Genomic DNA, 20,189 nt, shown 5'->3' on the forward strand with positions numbered 1-20,189 from the left:
TTTCAATATAAAAATACAATGGGACAGTTTATATGAAAGTTTCTGGACAGTACAATTGGTACCTGCAAAGCCGAGGAGACTGGAATATATCCCATATATTCCCATTGCATATGTATATGTATGTGTGTGTCACTGGTATGTGTGTATCTGTTTGATTTCAACTTCTTTACTGAAGACTTCCGAAATGCACAAATGCATATGTTACAGTACAAATTCATATGTAACAGTTTAGACAAAGTCTTCTTAGATGATTAGAGTTCAATTGGAGCTGGCATGGAAAACTAAATTCAATGACGAACAGATGGGAGTTATATCCCCGAGTCACACCGACAACTAAACAGGACAAATCCAAACTACAAAAATGGAGTAAAACAAACTGAATTCAAACTCTAAAGATCATTCTTTTTGAAAAAAAAAAAAAAATTATATTCGATCTACATAGAGGATGGTACTTGTACAGTCTGAACAATTAAATGAAACTACCCCTTTATTTTCATACTTAACTTCAACCTCACAAGTGTTGGAACTCTTGTGATACTTCAAAATTTTCCTCTGGAACTTCTCTTCTGTGATATGACGAGTCTTAAAAAGAAGAGCACCACAGGTGAATATAGTCATATTCCTCAGAACTTGACCATACTTTAACAAATACTTTACCACGTCCAACTGATCATCATGTCCTGTGATGTGAGTAATGGAAACAGTCGTAAGGTGTGACACCACACAAATAGGCACAATCTCTGGTGGTTTGAAGGGCTCGTATCCTTCGACATATTTTTCATCATACCATGAGCGGATATCGATATCTAAGACCAGATCTTCAAGCTTAGGTGACCGCTTGAGCAACTCCATTAAATATTCCAAATAAGAGCAACCAAAAAGAATGAGTTTCAATTGCTTCAAATTACTAAAATTTGGCAGTGAACATTCCACTAAATTAGGACCTGATATATGCAAATACTCAACACTGGAAACTCCTGCAAGTAAAGCAGTTGCACGGTTCAGAAGGTCTGGACTCAAATTTTTTTCAATATAACCTATGTGTTTTATGTTGGCTTTGACTAGGCATTTTGCATTCTGCAAGATATATTTTGTAAAACCACTGCTATAGACAACAAGGTTTTCAAGCTTTGGGGCATTGATAGAAATATCTACAGAAATGCTTGTTCTTAAAGTTCGTAATTCAGGTGCAGAGATGCTCAATTCGGTATCATTCTTGTAGCGATTTGCATCAATACGCAACTCTTCAAGTACAGGGCAGTTGCAAAAAAGTTCTCTCATTGAGGAATTATCTCTATTTGTTGCTTTAATATCGGCGAACTTGAGGCTAGGAAAACAACCTGGATTAGTAGGAGGATAGGTAATACAATTTGAATCTACCTTCAAAACCGCCAGAGTTTTGCACGAGAAAACTCTTCGAGGCAGTTTCAACTCTATCTCCTCTCCGCGGCCCTGATTAGGGGAAAAAGAAAGTTCAAGTTCAGAAACCTCATACCGCATGGCAGTGGATATCCAATTTCGAATGCGAGAAAAATCTGTCTCTTGGAGATGATAATGAGAATTGGTATGAATATGAAGACGAAACTTTCTGATCGTTGATGAGTTGTGTAATGAAAGTGCACCATCAACAAACTTGGCAAATTTATCAAAACTATTCCGAGTTCGATGACCGTGTTCTTTGGAATAATCTTGTTGGTCCAAGTCTAGGGTGGGGACGAAGGTCCATAAGTTGTTCCATCTTTTAGACAAAACCGTGGTTCGAACTGAATACACCGTCGGAATATAGGATAGTATATGAACACGAATATCGTGCGGTAATTGGCTGATCCTATCTTCGGTTATTTTTCTACGTTTTGATTTCGAATCCATTAGTTCCTCTCGCAACGTTTAGGTTTTGCAACAAGGCGATTCTTACAGAGAGTTTGTGGCAGAAGGTTTCCTAGTAGAGTTGTCGAGTCTCTCTCAATTCTAAGTTGTGTGCTTCTTATTGTTACCTTTTATACACAGAGGTAAGAGTACAAGATCACATAGAATCTAAATCGAATATTACAAGGAATCCTATCAGAATATGGATATGAAATCAAATTTGTCTTTGAGTCCTGCATTGCCTATTTAGGCAAAACAAAAGAACCCTTTGTTATTCCATGTGGATGAGTTATGTGCCCACAGCACTATAAGTGCCTAGTTGCAATGTATTCTGGGGCAAATGGATTCATAAGGAATTCCCATGTATACTAGTTGCCTTGACTGGTTAACTCGTTTTATAATGTAGTCTTACTTTGCTTCATTGTCTAAATTGGTTTTGTGCAAAAGTACTGACGTGATCTTTTTTTTTTTTTTTTTTTTTTGAGAATAAGAAATATTTATTGATAATAACCAAAATTATACCATACAGGAATGAACGGTGGTGGAGAGTGTGGAATTCATCTCCTCCCTAAAACCTAAACCAGTTATGGGTCCGTCATCAAGAATGACCTCCATGAGCCGAAAGGGCCCAACCCCTAACCACCTAGAATGCCAAACCTCTCGGGCTACAAGAAATCCCGAGAATCTTGATACCACCTCATGGACAATCACCAAAAAAACCAACGCCCTCTTCCACACCGTGTCCCAAAGATACCAGACCACGTGCAAGGATCGCTCGTCAGATAACACCTACTCTGTTGACCATAAGATAACACCGAAATTAAACCAATTCGTCCCCAGGAATGATACCACATCCATGGCACCTCAAATTGACCAAACCCTAGCTCAACAGAGTAGGGACATGCGAATGACCAGAAAGACCTAACCAAAACCCTAATAAAAAACCTAACCAAAACACTTACTCTAAATAAAAACATGAAACAGCCCCACCAACCGTCTTCCTTCTCCTCAGGTGGCCCGCCGGCAATCCACCTCCATAGCGCTGCCCCGTCGAACTCACATCGCCGGAAAGACACAGTTCGCACAGCAAGCCACGCCGACCTCAACTGTTGTCGGCCGAAACCAGAATTAAACCCAGATCCCGACGAGTCCATACCAAGATCCAGCAAGAAACTCACCATGCCTTGCCGCCCTACCTTGTCCGTCCGCTTGATCCTCCTATCGACCCATCTCAGAGAGATAGCCAGCGCCATACAATCCATGGCATACCGCCGCCACGATCTGGCCACAGGCCACCTGCTCCAAGCCTGCGTCGAATACCAACCACCCATCCTGCACTCCTGCGCTGCCTCCCGAGAAGAAAGAAATGTCGTATACAACCCGGAAAGACGAAGCCTAAACCAGATAAGGAGCCCTGAGCCCTCACGATCCCGTTCGACAACACCCGCCACTCGTCTATGAGGCCGGAACCCACAGTCGACGTGGGGGCGCCGCCGGACAGGCAGTAAGCTGTTCTTTGCAATTTCCAAAACCCTAAAAGGCTTCCCTGGAATCTCGGAGCTAAGAAGACTCGTAAGTACTGATGACGTGATCAAAAAGTGAATAAAAGATAAGAAGAGCTACTAAATTAGTTTTTACAATCTTACACCGACTTACCTGCATGCGGGTGTAGGGCAGGCGATTGATATCAGCAGGCTAATGAATTCACTCCCCCTGATGGTGTGCATATCTCATTTCTGGCGTTAGAGACGTGAAGAGTTCAAGTCACATTTTTCGGGGCTGCAAGTTTTCCATGGCAGTTTTTGAACTACTCCGTTTGCAATGAGAGGTCTTTAGTAAAGATGAGAAACTCTTGCAGTTCGCTCTCTCAGCATTTGTGAAGCCCCTCCAGGATGAACTTTGCATGGCGTTGCAAGCACTTGAAAAGGCGCTGCTTCGCATGCTAATCCTCAGGCATGTATTAGCCACACACATAGGACCACCTCGATACACTCAAGTTACCTGTTGCCAGGCCTCGATTATGACATCGAAGTCATTACTCTCGTTGATGACAAAATTTATCTAAATCAAAACATTTTAGTAGCACATGACAGATGAAACATCACTTATACGAGAGACGCCTGAAACCTGTACTACCTACCTAATTCCAGGAATATCACCAGCGTACATCATGGCCTTTATGTCCAAATCCGGCGATCAACACCTCGTGATTCTCTTCGATGTAATTTAATCGACCATCATTTGGCACAAAATGCAGCAATCTTCTTCCCCCAGTGTCTTAATAACCTGCATGCACATTTTCTAATGGCAGAGTTGGGCTGCTTAGCCTCATTCCAATTTTCTCAATATCTATGAATTGTCAGCCCGCCTTTGCCTTGTACTCAGCTTGTGAGCCACTCATATTTTTTCCATGATGACAGAATGCAAAAGAGTCTCAACCAATGACTGCAACAGCGACCAGCTTAGGCAATGGTGCTTTGACAGTATTTGACTTCCTTGTTCTCTCAGAATCCACTTCCCCTGTCTCGTGCACCTGGTGTTGCTTCTCCTCCCTCAATTCCAGCATTAATAACTATGCCAGTAATGGATACAGATTGAGCTACGATATATATCCACTTTCATTCTCTAGTAACAACATTATATGCATGTACTTTCAACCTGTTTAGACTAATTAAATAAAGAATTCCAATGTAATATATGATACAATCAGGGCCAGTCCTGAGGTTCTTGATGCCCAGGGTGAATTATTTTTCTTTTTTTGGTGTCTGGGGCTGGTCTGGAGAATTTTTTGATGATGATTCTGAGATTAATTTGGCTCCGTAAAGTTATGAATTAACAAGTTTTTAGAATAATTATTATAACCACAAAAACAAGAAATATAACTTCTACTATTCATAATTTCAAAATTGAAGAACACCCAATACCTATTTTGATATATACTTCAACCTGCATCATGGAATATCAAAAAATTTGTCTAGCTAATCACCTTAGAAGAACTAAAAAAATAGAGAGGAGAAAGATTGGGAGAAGAAAAACATATAGGAGAAAGACTAGAGGGACAAATGATGAAAATGAATTGAGGGATTGAATAACCATTGAAACCCCAAATTTAAAGAGAAATTCGTTTGATTTCAATATTTTGGAGAGAGTGAGAGACTCTATTATAATGGTGCTTGACTTTTTACAGTTCTCGATTACTTCAATAGTAGAAGAATGAGGATAAGAAAACACACAATTATTGCATCTAAAATTCTGGAATAATTTTTCTTTTTAAATATTCTGCAGCATATATTATTGAAAATTATATAATATATATATGTGTGTGTGTGGTGCCCCACCTTCCCTTGGGCCCTGGGCTGTCGCCAAGGTTGCCCTTGGGCAAGGCCGGGTCTGGATACAATTATATGGAATCTTTTGGACAGGGCAATTGATATCAGAGCAGAGGAGACTGGAATTAATATTAGTGATACAACAGAAATGTATGCCATATATATATACACAACCTTGCTTAGGTGAGGATATACGCACCTAAGCAAAAAGGTACGGATTTCCATATTTGACCCACTTTTCGATCATATTTTCACATCTTAACCGTTCAGTTTTTAGGTCCAAATGTATAGATCATCTCTACAAATTTTCAGCCAAATTGATGATCGTTAAGGCATTCAAAACTGCAATTTACGCGAACGAACCGAATCTGTCGAACCGGAACCGTTCGTGTTTATAATGGTAAATTGCAGTTTTGAATGCCTTAACGATCATCAATTTGTAGAGATGATCTACACATTAGGACCTAAAAACTGAACGGTTAAGATGTGAAAATATGATCGATGGGTAAAAACTGGAAATCTGTACCTAAGAAAAACTGCTGACGTCCGCAGTGGATATATATATATATATATATATATATATATATATTATTCCCATTGCATATATAGATGTGCGTGTGCGTGTGTGTTTAATTTCAACTTCTTTACAAAAGACTTCCAACCGCCCAAATGCATATGTAACAGTTTAGAGGAAAATTTCTCGTAAGATTAGAGTTCCATTGGAGCTGGCCTGGAAACTACATTCAATGACGAACATTGAAGTGAAACAAGCTGAATTCAAACTCTAACGATGATTCTTTCTGAAAGGGCAAAAAAAAAAAATTATCTTCGATATCTTTGATCTAGGTGGAGGTTGCTGCTTCCACAGGGGAAACAATATTTTGAAACTACCCCCTTATTTTCAAACTTAACTTCAACCTCACAAGTGTTTGAACTCTTGTGATACTTCAAAATTTTCCTCTGGAACTTCTCTTCTGTGATATGACTAGTCTTAAAAAGAAGAGCACCACAGGTGAATATAGTCATATTCCTCAGAACTTGACCATACTTTAACAAATACTTTACCACACCTAACTGATCATCATGTCCCGTGATGTGAGTAATGGAAACAGTCTTAAGGTGGGACACCACACAAATAGGCACAATCTCTGGTGGCTTGAAGGGCTCGTATCCTTCGACATATTCTTCACGATACCATGAGCGGACATCAATATCTAAGACAAGATCTTCAAGCTTAGGTGATCGCTTGAGCAACTCCATTACATATTCCAAATAAGAGCACCCAAAAAGAATGAGCTTCAATTGCTTCAAATTACAGAAATTAGGCAGTGAACATGCCACATAATTAGGACCTGATATATGCAAATATTCAACACTGGAAACTCCTGCAAGTAAAGCAGTTGCACGGTTCAAAAGCTCTGGACTCAAATTTTCTTCGAAATCTGTGAGTTCTATGTTGGCTTTGACGAGGGATTTTGCATTCCGCAAGATATATCTTGTCAAATCAGTGTAGACAAAAAGGTTTTCAAGCTTTGGAGCATTGATAGAAATCCCTTTCACCTTTCGTTCATCATCATTTACAAGAATTCTAGTCCTTAAAGTTTTCAATTCAGGTGCAGAGATCCAGATTTTGACATCTTTTTTCATAAGATGGGCATCGATAGACAACTCTTCAAGTACAGGGCAGTTACAAAAAAGTTCTCCCATTGAGGAATTATCTCCATGTTCTGCGGTAACTTTGGCGAACTTGAGGCTTGGAAAGTAACCTGGTTTAGTAGGAGGATAGTTGATACAATTTGAATGTACCTTCAAAACCTCCAGAGTTTTGCACAAGAAAACTCTTTGAGGCAGATTCAACTCTATCTTCTCTCTCAACTGATAATTAGGGCAAAAATAAAGATCAAATTCACAGACCTCATGCCTCATGGCAGTGCATATCCAGTCACGAATGCGAGAAACACCTTCCTCTCGAATAAGCTGAATGCGTCCAATATGAAGACGAAATTTTCTGATTGTCGACGAGTTGTGTAACGAGAGTGCACCATCAACAAACTTCGCAAAATCATCAAAAGTATACCAAGTTCGATAATGTCCTATGCGATTATCTAGTTGGTCGAAGTGTAGGCTGGGGACGAAGGTCCATAAGTTGTTCCATCTTTTAGACAAAACCATGGTTCGAACAGAATAGACCGTCGGAATATAGGATAGTATATGCACAAGAATATCGTCCTGTAATTGGCTGATCCTATCTTCAGCTCCTTCTGGACGTTTTGATTTCGAATCCATTGGTTCCTCTCGCAGCGATTAGGTTTTGCTACATACGATATCGAGGCGATTCTTAAAGAGTTGTGGCGGAAGGTTTGCTATTAACATTTGGAACTAATGAAATTAAAGCACCCCATCGGCCCAATATGTTCTTATCACCGAAATAGAAGCCCTAACCCTAACAGCCCAATCAAATGAAGCAATTTTCTGGAACCAACATAATACACATGTCACATCCCAATTTGAAGCACTATTTTACCTAACTTCACATCCTAAAAAAAAAAAAAAATTTTCAGCCTCCACCTCCAATCTGATCTGCTTGACGAAAATGAAGGCCACGAGGAGGCCTGCGATCTATATAGATTTATGAACATGAATTCGGTTTGTCATATTGTTTTGATCAAACGAGAAAATGAACAATTGATGTTAAAAAAGAAAAGAAAAAGTAAATATAAAAAAACTAAAAAAATCTCTTACCTGATGACTAGTTGTTGTACATTTTTAATTGTAATAAAAAAATTATAATGTCTTAAGTTATTTATTGACGTTTACATTCAAAAAAAAAAAAATAGAAAAGAGTGTTTTATAAGTCTTGTTCCCTTTTTCCTTGTGGCAGAAGGTTTCTTATAACATGAAGCTATGCTTCCAATAAATTAAAGAGCTAGAACACTCTAATTTGAAAGACTCTAGAAAAGACATTAAGGGAGAAGTAACTAGGCATCTACCCACAGTAATGTGACTCAGAGAGCAGAACCAAACTAAGCATCACTGAGCATAATGCTTGACTTGATTTGGCTAGGTCGAGAAGCTTAATTAATTATGTTCAAGATGGCCTTGACTACTTTCAAGCTTGGCTTACTGTGCAAAAATGCCATAATCCATAGTTACTGATATCATGGCTAACTTAACCAAATTTAATATAGGAAAGAGTCCTATTTGGAATTAAGTAAACAATTCACAATTGATGTATCATAGAAATGCGGACAGACTCTCAGAGGCAATAAAAAGGCGGCCAAAACCCTAGCTGCACAAGGTTTTCTTCTCCATTACAACGGCACTTGGCTCCACCCCAGCGGCGCGAGCCTATCCCAGTGACGCGAGTCTTCTAGTTGTCATTCTCAATTGCAACGCGAGTCATCCCAACGGCGTCCTCGTTTCAATTTCAGTGGCGTAGTTATCGTTCCCAATATTATCAATCATCATTTTCTTGATGGTTCTTAGTCATTTCCAGCCGCGGAGTCGGTGGTTGAAGTCCAACCTCGTTGTCGATCACAGCAGCGGTATTCTAGGCTCATCAGACATCTGCTTGCAGAGTCTGTCGCCGACGATGTCCTACTGGGGAGGAAGACCTCCCGACGAGGTGATGGAGCTTATGGGCTGCTTCTCCTTCTTCCATCTCTAGGCTTGGGCTCTTCGGCTTTGCTCTAGAAATGGGTTACAAGGAGATTGTAGGGTCTTTGACCCATTTGCTAGCTGGGCATATATGGAGGGTGCCTTGACACCCTCATCCATTACTCAGCAGCTTGGCAATTGTTTTTTTGCAGGGGGAGTGAGATGTCCCTCTAATCCTCTATGTCTAACACTAGAAGTACGGTCTTTTACTGCTAGCATCTTAGTTCCTCTAGTTGTACACTAATTGAGGTCTCTAGGCGACTAGGTTACTGTTCAAAGAGAGGTAGGTAGTGAGGATTTGTTTTCTTTGTTTTAGGCCCAATAGTAGAGCGTAAGTGTTAACAGTGAGGGTCACCTATATTTTGCTTGGCAGCTTGTGCCATTTATGATTTTGGTATAAGACAGCATCTGATACACGTGCCTTTTGACCATGGATAAAAAATGAAATTATCTTTTCTTCAAAAAATCTATTATAGAAATGCATTTGAATCAAGAGCTCTGCAACCTGAAATGGAAAGATATATAATTGGATTTGTCTTTCATGTCAAACAGGCAGAACGATTTTTGGGTAATCCAAGTAACTTGCAAAATCTAAAAACAATATGTGTTTGTGTGTGTATTGAACTGGTTAGAAGAATCAAATACTAATAAGAATTTAACATGCAACTATCCAAGGATGAAGTTGGGAAACTAAGTTCAAGATACACACACAAATGGATTCCTAGTACCATAAAAACAAGAAGCTTTGAATTCCTATCCCTAAAATAACAGCCTGATCAATTACTTGTAAAAAGCCATCGAACTAGTAGTATGAAGAAGACACGTAGAGTTGTAGTATAGGCGTATGGCAACAAAAACAGGAGGAAAAAAAAAAGCCGGAAGGGATGTTGAAGAAGAACAAGAGTCTCAAATATTTGGAGATACGTGATTGTGGTGAGTTAACTTGTATTGCTCCCCATGTATCTGGTTTTTGCACATCTCTTCGATCACTGATTGTTATCAATTGTAAGCAACTAGGCATTTTCCTGATGGGCTGGACACGCTCCCTCTTCTTGAGGAGTTGAGGATAGATGGTTGTGCCAGCCTAGAGTCGATTCGGATCACACAGGGCATTGCATCTCTTCGTAAATTGAAGATCTATAGGTGTGAGGGATTATCAAGGCTAGAGGTTGGGCTCGATTACTGCACCTCTCTTCAGGAGTTGGTTATACGTCATTGCCCTAATCTGATGTCAATATATAAGTCCAACCGCACAGGGAACGCCGTCTCTCCGGAGATTGAATATCCAATGGTGTCAGAGATATCAAGCCTAGGAAGTGGCTCAACACTGCGCCTCTATTGAGGAATTGGAGCTATGGGGATGTGATAATCTAACATCAATTCCAATCACCCAGGGCATCACATCTCTCCGGAGGTTGAGGACCTTTTCTTGTCAGAGATTATTAAGCCTACCAAGTGGGCTCCAATTTTGCACCTCTCTTCAGGATGTGCAAATAACTGATTGCTCTGGCCTAGTATTATTTCAGCATCATAAATATGTGTGCGAATCAATGAAACAACCCGAGGAAGTCTTTACAGGTACTAGAATTGCAAGTGATATATATATACTCGATCATATTCATTAACATTGATTAAGTTGGTAAAGTAGTACTCAGCTCTATCAATCACTAACAACTAACATCAAATGGTTTAATAAGACTCGTATATCCAGATTACTATACGACGTCTTTGAATTGATGCGACCCTATTTGTTGTTTCTACATTCAAATTGGACACTGGGTACAGTAGCAATTGTAACAAATCAGATTTATAAGAAAAAATCGTGTGTTATGGTGATGCAGAGAGGAGAGAATAGGGCAAAATAAGAATACAGCCACAGCCTTGAGATATTAATTCTCGAGTCGTATATAGATAGACTTGTTCCTTTTCTTGTGGTGGATGGTTTCCTACTACCATGCTGCTTTGGCTTCCGATACATTAGAAGGCTGTTTTCCTATCCCTAAAATAACAGCCTAAAAACCCAATCCACTATGGAATTGTAGAAAGCCATCGACCAAGTGTATATATAAGACTGGTAGAGTACTTGTAGTTGTTGTAAATATTTGTGGATAATCATGTAAATAGATGATGAGTAATAGGTGCCTATCCCTATAGATTGGTGATTGATAGGTTGTAATTGTAGGAGTGATTGGATTGTAATTAAGCATTACCCTTTTGTGTACACCATGTAGTGCTATATAAGGCTCCTCATGGTGAGATGAATAAGACACACATTCTGATTCTCTGTGTCCAAACTCTCTCTCTCTCTCTCTCTCGCTCTCAAATTTTTTTTAGCAAACTACATATACCCCCTTGATAGGATTTCAAAACACAAAAAACTCCACAACATTTGGTTTTGAACATTTAAGGACAAAAGTTTACACTTAAGGACAATATGCTCCTCACTTGCCACATGTCATGAGTTAATTTACTTTTTTACCCTTAACTACTTGTTTTGACTTGTAATATCTTATAAAATCTTACAAATAAGGACAATCTGCTCTCCACTTGCCACGTGTCATGAGTTAATTTACTTTTTTACCCTTAACTATTCCTTTTGACTTCTAATCCCTTTATATTACTTTTTTTTTTCCGAGAATAATCCTTTTATGTTACCTTTTTTTTTCCTTGAGAATAATCCGTTTATGTTACTTTTTTTTCTTTCCCTTAACTACTCATTTTGACTTCTAATCCCTTTATATTACTTTTTTTTTTATACTTTTTCTGAGAATAATCCCTTTATGCTACTTTTTTTTTTTTTTTTTTTTTTTTTTTTTTTTTTCTGAGAATAATCTGTTTATATTACTTTTTTTTTTATGGGAATAATCCATTTATGTTAGTTCTCAAAAGCAAAAAAAAAAAAAAAAAAAAAAAAAAATTCTTCTACACGTTGCTAAGAGAAAGAATCTCAGACCTCACTCTCCTACTACTCTCGTCTCATCGCCTAATCCTACTATTGCACTCGTCCAATCCTGCTACTGCACTTGCTGCACTCATACTTGTCAAGTTCTACTACTGCACTTGTACTCGTGTCCAGTTCTGCTACTCAAGTTCTGCTACTCATGTTCTGCTACTGCACTCATCATCGCCTAATCCTGCTACTGCACTCGTCCAGTCCTGCTACTGCACTTATACTCTTGTCCTGCTATTGCACTCGCCCAGTCCTGCTACTGCACTTATACTCTTGTCCTGCTACTGCACTCGTTATCGCTTAATCCTGCTACTGCACTCGTCCAATATCACTACTGCACTCGCTGCACTCATACTCGTCCAATTCTGCTACTGCACTTGTATTCTTGTCCTGCTACTGCACTCGTGTCATCGCTTAATCCTGCTACTGCACTCGTCCAATCTCATTACTTCACTCGTTGCACTCATACTCTAGCACGAGCAATAGCAGGAGCAGGAGCATTAGCAGTAGCAGTAAAAGGAGTAATTAGATCATTTCAATTTGAACAGTAGCAGATCATATCATTGATAGTAGCCGATAACTAAATAACAAATCATATCACTGAACAGTAGCAGAGCATATCATTGACATAAACTATAAACTATATAGTAGCATATCAATTCAATTTGAATAGTAGGAGATCAAGAATAACTTTTATCATGGTTAGAAAGACTGAAACTTTCTACCATTTGCAATAGAGCAAAAGTGATATGTTAAATAAGACTGTGAAGAATGAAAATAATTTCAAAAACAGGGTTGGAATGAACTTTGGGGGCAATAATTTCCAAAACAGGGTTGGAATGAAAATGATGCTCTGTATTCTCAAAAGACCACACCCACCCAGTAAAAGTATTAAACAAATAAACAAATTATAACTGAAACTGCCATAATTAGATAGAATCCAAAATTCCCAAAAACTCATTCCCACCCAAAAGAGAAAAGCCATAAAGATCCATGAAATCAATTCACAGTAATCCAAAAACAACACTAATAACATCCAAATTATAACTGAAATTGCCTATTGTAGTGTTTCGTCAGGCCATCAACCTGCATAATTTCTCTAATTTGTTTCGGAGTGGCAACTGCAAAAAATCCAAAAACACTTCAAGTTAGATACTACTCTTGATGAGGGGAGTATAGAGAGTATAGCACCCCACCAGATTAATGCAGGCAGAGAGAGAGAGAGTAGAATCGTTATTGGGATAGCAAATCAATGAATACAAGTTGATTTGATCTTTCACAGATTCATACTAATATCTTCATACCAAAAGACCTATATGGATGACTACCACAAAAACATTAAACACAAAAAGCTCAAATTCAATCTTGGAAAAATTAAGTAGCCATAGAAGGAAGAATACAGTAACTCAAATGATAAACTTGCACCTTGTGCATATTCAACCATTCAGAAACCCACAGTTCCATATAATTCTTAAGAAGCCAATCCATGAACATTAAACAAATAAGCAAACAACAAAAAATTGGAAACTCCTCCGATTTAAGTATCTAGAATCTAGAATCCTCAATTCACAAAAATCAGACATTTATATCTTAATTACATAAACACTTGAATTAGAGTCTCAGTAACCTTCCACTAGAAGCCGAAGGTAAGCATCAATTCCAATATCACACACAATAAACTGATTCACTTCCAAGCAGCTGATGATACATGAAAACAGAATCCATGAAAATCATCACGAAACTAATTCAAATCAACATCATACATAACAACATAAACAAAACAGGAACCACCCACATACAAATTTATCAAGATGATTCAAAAACCAACTCACATAAACCTCTTTTCAGCCAACAAGTCCACTGCCCACTTCAAGTACCCCTCTTTCCAAAATTCTGAACAAAACCCAAAACTTGAGAACTGAAATCTCCACCATCAAAGAAAATAGCAAAATCAAGCAAATTTCCACTCTGAAACTACCAAATGCAGCTGAAAACCAAAACCCAACTCAAAGATTGCAACTCAAATCTTCACATCCAAGCCAACTACCCGAAACCCGAAGAAACATAAACGAAGGCAGCGAAATTGGAATAAAGGCTTACCTTATCGACCTCCATTGAAGCCAAATTCGAGTTGAGCACGGATTTGAATCGTAGTTGCTACTGTTGTTGGCCCTGTCGCTGGGGTTTCTGCTACTGCCAAATTGGGGTTTCTGTTTTGGCGTTGGCTCCATCGTTGGGTTTAGGTTTTCCCTTTTTGGGTTAGTGGCAATGCTTGTAAATTGTGATGAAACTCCAGCACTTTAGTCATTTTACATCAAAATTGGGAGTCATGCTTGCATCATTTAGCTTTTGGGCTTGGGCTCATGTCCTTATTTGTATAAATCGTTTTGCAAGTGGGTTTTCTGTGTTTACATCTTTGGTCATGTGCTACTATGTAATTTTCTAAATTTTTTTCTGTTTTACAACACGTTATCAGCACGAAGCTCTAACCCAAGCCCTAGCCAGAAAAAAAAACCCCCCTGCTGCAGCCTGTTTGCACGCCCCGAAACCTCTTGATGAGGACCTCAGATCAAAATCTTTCCTTCATCAAAGTTGTTCGTCTCTGCCTCTTCTATCTGACCTCCAAATTTCAGCCCTATTGGAGTCGTTTTGAGACCTGTACACCATTCGAAGTGGGAGCTATCCAGAAGAGGCGAATAGCTCTTGGATTGGCTGAGAAGACAACCTTCTCAGTTCTGCACACATAAGCTAAAGATTTATCCGTCCTTCATCAAGTAATGTTTTCCAAAACCTAATTTTATATTCATACTTCTTGCTTATTGAGCCTATTGATTGAATATGAAAAATCACCATAATGCATGAACCCTAGCAAATCCTACAAGATTTATTTACTTGGTATACGTATTTGTATATATTTGTTCATGTGTTTGGGATTGCTTGATTGGAAAAGAAAAGAGAAAAATTTATGGACTGCAACTATATATCTGTAGTACTTGGTCCAGTAGTACCAAATCAATATCAGTAACATCAATTCAACAAGAACGAAAAAAAAAAACAGATTATGCAGTTGCTGGGAGTCGAACCCAGCTAAAATAGATACCAACTCAACATGTTGTCCGCTGTACCACTATGGCAAGTTAGTATGTGTTAACACTATTTAGTATTAATTATGCCAGAAGCAGATTTGAGGCCAATTAATTGGTGATTGATCAACCCGTGATTTGATTTTGATTGATTTTATCCAAAGCAATTACCATTGTAATTTATGCTCATTACCACAATCACTTCATTATCACATTAAGACAATTCTGAATTATTGCGTGAATTATGATAGAAGAATTATGGGCTTAATTTTTTGTTACACAAATTTGAATCTGCCATTATAATTCTTTATGCTAGAAGCATTATGGGCTAAATTATTACGCGATTATTACATAAACATTGTGCCAGAAGCATTTGCCAAATTTATTACCTATACATAATGCCAGAAGCATTAATGGGATTTGAACCCATTTCCTTAGGTATATAACCGCTGCATTAATTTATTTATGTTACAATTTAATAACATATATTGAATTTGGTTTTGTTATAATTGTGAATATTAATAGAGCCTGAGTCAGAAGCTCAAATCAAGCCCAAAGTCATAACAACAAATTCGAGCCAGAAGCTCAGGCCCAAGTTGCAAGGCCAGAATAGCAGCTCACTACATGTTACCATGACAAAAGTTATGAATCTTCTCAAAGTAGGCTCATCCAGTTGGATGCGATGTCTAGGTAAGGTTCAAATGAGGCTGTGCACTTAAGTGAGCCTCGCTCCACCTAAACCTCATCCTTCCTTACCTGGTCGTATTCAATTGGAGTTACCGAAAGGGTTGAGAAATAATTTTTCATTCTTTGGCAGACCAACCTGAGCCCAGCAGGCCCACTCTCCCTCCATGGGACCTAGCAGCCCAGCAGGCCTCACATACTCTTTGACCAGCACATGAAAGCCTAGGTCACGAGCCCGCAGACTAAGCTCGATAGGCTTCACTATCAAGCCCACTCCTTTTTTGGTCCAGCAGAATCAAAATAAAAGGAAAAATGATTTCATATTGTAAATAGATTCTCCATATCTAATATGTGTAATTAATTGCCAGAAGCATTTATTTACATAATTGCATGATAATTAATCTGTTATATTACTAGCATGCAATTAATATCTCAATTGATTTGTGATTTTTATTTATCCAATTTGTGAGATATTATTACAATTTACTTTATTCAATATTATTGTGTTACTTGTCTAAATTTTCGCACTAGAATATATGTGTAGAAAATGCAGGTACCTAATGAACTAGAAGTTCTAAATGAACCTGTAGTTCATACATATATCGAACTTGTAGTTTCGATAATGCCGTTTAAGAAACTTGAAGTTTCCTTCATAAATTCACTACACATGATAAAACCAGTAGATTTTACATGTCTAATCCAATTTTTCATACCATGTTATAGAACTTGAAGTTCTCATTACTTGCTTATGGATGATATTACCCAAAGCACTAATATTATTTGTTCCTTTCCTATAAGAAATATTATTTGTTGCTTTGGAGGTCTCTAGAAGAAACTATCTAAAGTGAACTCAAGATGTGAAAATTCATCTGACTGCAAAGAAGATGAGATCAACAATCGATATTGACAATGTCATCACTAAGGCTTTTAAGGTGAGTGCCATAATGTTCATAAAGAAACATATGGAGAGAGCACTCCAAGTTAAGTACCCGATTAAGAGGATACACAGACTCTTTGGGTTGCTCTGGAAGAGCACTTTCACCATTAGATGACCATTTTCTTGCTTGAAACAAGACATGATTGGCAGAACAAAAATAACCCATATGACCGTCAGCCATGTGGCCAAGTCCCAAGAGGCCAAGGTGCATGTAATCCAGCTCCATGTGGCCAAGGCCCACGTTGTGGGAACCATGATGCCCTAACTCAACAAGCCTCAGTTGAAAGGAACACTGGTTCGGCCTGTCGCCACCAGAATCAGCATGATCTTTGTTATCAATGTGGAGGAATTGACTGCTGGTCCCGCACCTGTTGTGCGATAGCCCAAGCAGTAGATGAGTATTACGCCGGTCGCGGAACTCAAAATACCAACTTTATTAAAGGGTCATTTTCTATTGATTCCACTCTAGAGATCACGGATTTTCAAGCAGTTACTGAACATACCGAGGATTAGAACTCGAAGACATGGGTATAATTGATCCCTTGTGTCATATCTATTTCATCTTAATGAATGAAACATCTTCGGATTTTGGTGATTTATGTTTTCAATTAGTTTGGATTATAGAAATGTGGTTATGTTCGAATATATTTAATTCAATAAACTTATTCATACATGTGATCCATTGAATTAAATAAATGAATAGGCATATTCTGTGGGGAAGTTTGTTGTCTGGTTAAAAGTGCTATTACACACACCATACTCCCAGATCGGAGATGTTTTTCAAACTTATTGTCTATTCATACCTCTGTGACAACCGTATTAGGGCAATCCAACCTGATAGAGGGCTATGACAAAACCCACTATATGTTGTCCAATGGTACTGAACTTACCATTAATGAGGCCTTATATTCTCCATGTTCCAGAAGAACGTTATTGAGTATTAAGGATATTCTAACCAACAGTTACCACGTTGAAACCACTGAGAAAAATGCGTGGAATATCTTTGCATAACCTCCGAGTGTGCGGCCAGAAGCGTACATTGGAGAAATTGAAATCTGTTAGCTAGAAGCTAACTAATTCAAGCAACTACTTGCTATGACATGACCTTTTGGGACACCCAGGTCAAAGTATGATGCACCGTATCCTCAATTCATCGCAAGTGCACCCCCTTCTGAATAAGGGTCTTGTATATAATGACACGCTGTGCCATACTAGACCATCATATGCAAAGACTAGTACATACACCACCATTTTTCTACACAGAATGAAAGAGAAATTTGTGGACATATCCAACCACCATGTGAACCAGTTAAATATTAATGGTTTTGGTTGATGTATCGACAAAGTGATCACATGTTACACTATTGTCCACAAGAAAACGCTGCTTTTGCTAAACTCTCACCCAGATCATGAAATTGAGGGTTCACCACTCGGATTATCCCATAAAGTCTATAAGACTTGATAATACCGGAGAGTTTACATCGAAATCTTTCGATGATTATTACATATCCCTTGGGATTGATGCTGAACATATAGTTCCCTATGTTTACACCCAAGATGGTCTCGCAAATAGAATCTTGGTAATGCGCACCAAGCTCCTCGTTTTTGCGTGGGGCTATGCAATCTTGCATGCAGCTATGTTGGTCTCGTTGAGGCCCACTGCTACCCAACCTTACTCCGCGTTACAGTTGGTGACTGGGTACGAACCTGATGTTTCACACTTACGCGTATTTGGGTATGCAGTCCGCTTGCCAATTGTGCCGTCACAACGTACAAAATTGGGTCCTCAACAAAGGATGGGCATACATGTCGATTATGAATCCCATCCATTATGTGCTCTTTCGAGCCCTTGACAGGCGATCTCTTTACCGCTAGATTTGCGGATTGTCACTTTGATGAGACAGTCTTCCCGCCATTAGGGGGAGATAAGAACGTTACCGTTCCTGATGAACAACGTGAATTGACGTGGAATGTCCCCACTATGTCTTATCTTGATCCCCGAACCGCAAAATGTGATAATGAAGTGCGGAGAATTTTAGATCTACAGAGTGTAGCCCAAAATATGCCAGACGCTTTCTCTGATCTAGCTAAAGTGACGAGATCATATATACATGCTGCAAATGTGCCTGCAAGGATAGACGTCCCTGTAGGATGTGTCGTCCCAGATGGATGAGGTACGACCATGGCGGCTAACCAGTCATATGTCCCTGCCCTGAAGTGAGGTAGACCATTAGGTTCGAAGGATTCTTATCCCCAGAAGAGGGTAAACTTGGCACAAATGAATCATCTTGACATCGCAATCTCAAAACTGATCCATCTCATGAGATAAATCGGGATTATGGGTCTGTCCTAGAAGAGACGATGTTGGGGGACGCTTCAACATTTGAACCCACTCTCGAGAATAGAGAAATCTCGGTAAATTTAGTGAGATTTGGAATCGGGTTGAGATTATCATCGATGATATATTAGTATTTGCGGTGGCCACCGAAACTATAATATGCGATGACCTCGAACCTTGCTTTGTTGATCAAATTCAACGAAGAAACGACTGGCCAAAAAGGAAATAAGCAATCCACGTCGAATTAGATTCCTTGATAAAGAGAAAGGTGTTTGGACCTGTTGTTCCTACACTTCCCCATGTTAAACCCGTAGAATTTAAATGGGTATTTGTAAGGAAGCGTAATGAGAAAAACGAGATTGTGATACAGAAGGCTCATCTAGTGGCACAAAGATTTTCTCAACGCCCTGTGATTGATTACGAGGAGGCGTATTCTCCCGTAATGGACGTCATAACGTTCCGCTACCTTATCAGTTTGGTAGTTTCCGAAAAACTGAATATGCAGCTTATGAATGTAGTCACAACTTATCTCTATGGGGATCACGATACAGAGATATACATAAAAGTTCCTGAAGGACTTAATATACCCGATGCAAATAGTTCTAGACCACGGAACACGCTCTCCATTAGTTTTGAGGCGTTCACTTTATGGATTGAAACAATCTAGATGGAGGTGGTATAACCGTCTAAGTGAATATTTGATCGGGATGGGATATGTGAATAATAAACTATGCCCATGCGTGTTTATTAAGGAAACAAGTTCCTAGTTTGGAATTGTGGCGGTCTATGTCAATGACATGAATTTGATCGATACTCCTGAAGAGATCAAGGAAACCGCAAAGCACCTGAAGTCGGAATTTGAGATGAAAGGCCTTGGGAGAACAGATTATTGTCTCGACCTGGAGCTCGAGCACGGTGCAGATGAAAAATTTGGTCCATCAACCAAATTACAATCCAGAAGATGTTAAGACGCTTTAATGAGGATAAAAGCAAGCACACCCATGGTCGTCTAAAGTCTAAAGAGAACCGTATCGTTCGGCAAATGATAACGAAGAGATATTGGTGCCAGAAGTCCCATATCTAAGTGCAATAGGCGCATTATTGTACTTGGCTCAATGCCCTAGACAGGACATCTCATTCGATGTGAACTTGTTAGCTAGATATAGCTCTGCGCCAACACGCCTTCACCGGAATGGCATAAAAGACATTTTTCGCTACCTTAGAGGTAAGGCGGATATGGGCTTATTCTATCCCTACACATCAAGGAATGGATCAAACCCCCTTGATCCTCAGAATGATGCTCGCCTTGTTGGATATGCTGATATAGACTATCTATCAGACCCGC

The 20,189-nt window shown here is 39.0% G+C and overlaps 1 protein-coding gene across 1 annotated transcript; it reads right to left on the reverse strand.

The window, feature by feature from the left end:
- Positions 1–3,097: 3,097 nt before the first annotated feature.
- Positions 3,098–7,481, reverse strand: LOC112199343 (F-box/LRR-repeat protein At4g14103). Its single transcript, XM_024340372.1, has 3 exons — positions 6,087–7,481; positions 3,868–3,927; positions 3,098–3,445 (listed from the first exon to the last, which is right to left on the reverse strand). Exons 1-3 carry the CDS (start codon positions 7,479–7,481, stop codon positions 3,098–3,100), a joined length of 1,803 nt encoding a protein of 600 aa, XP_024196140.1.
- Positions 7,482–20,189: the final 12,708 nt, after the last annotated feature.

This window comes from Rosa chinensis, chromosome 4 (assembly GCF_002994745.2).
Source record: "Rosa chinensis cultivar Old Blush chromosome 4, RchiOBHm-V2, whole genome shotgun sequence".
NCBI classification, from domain to species: Eukaryota; Viridiplantae; Streptophyta; class Magnoliopsida; order Rosales; family Rosaceae; genus Rosa; species Rosa chinensis.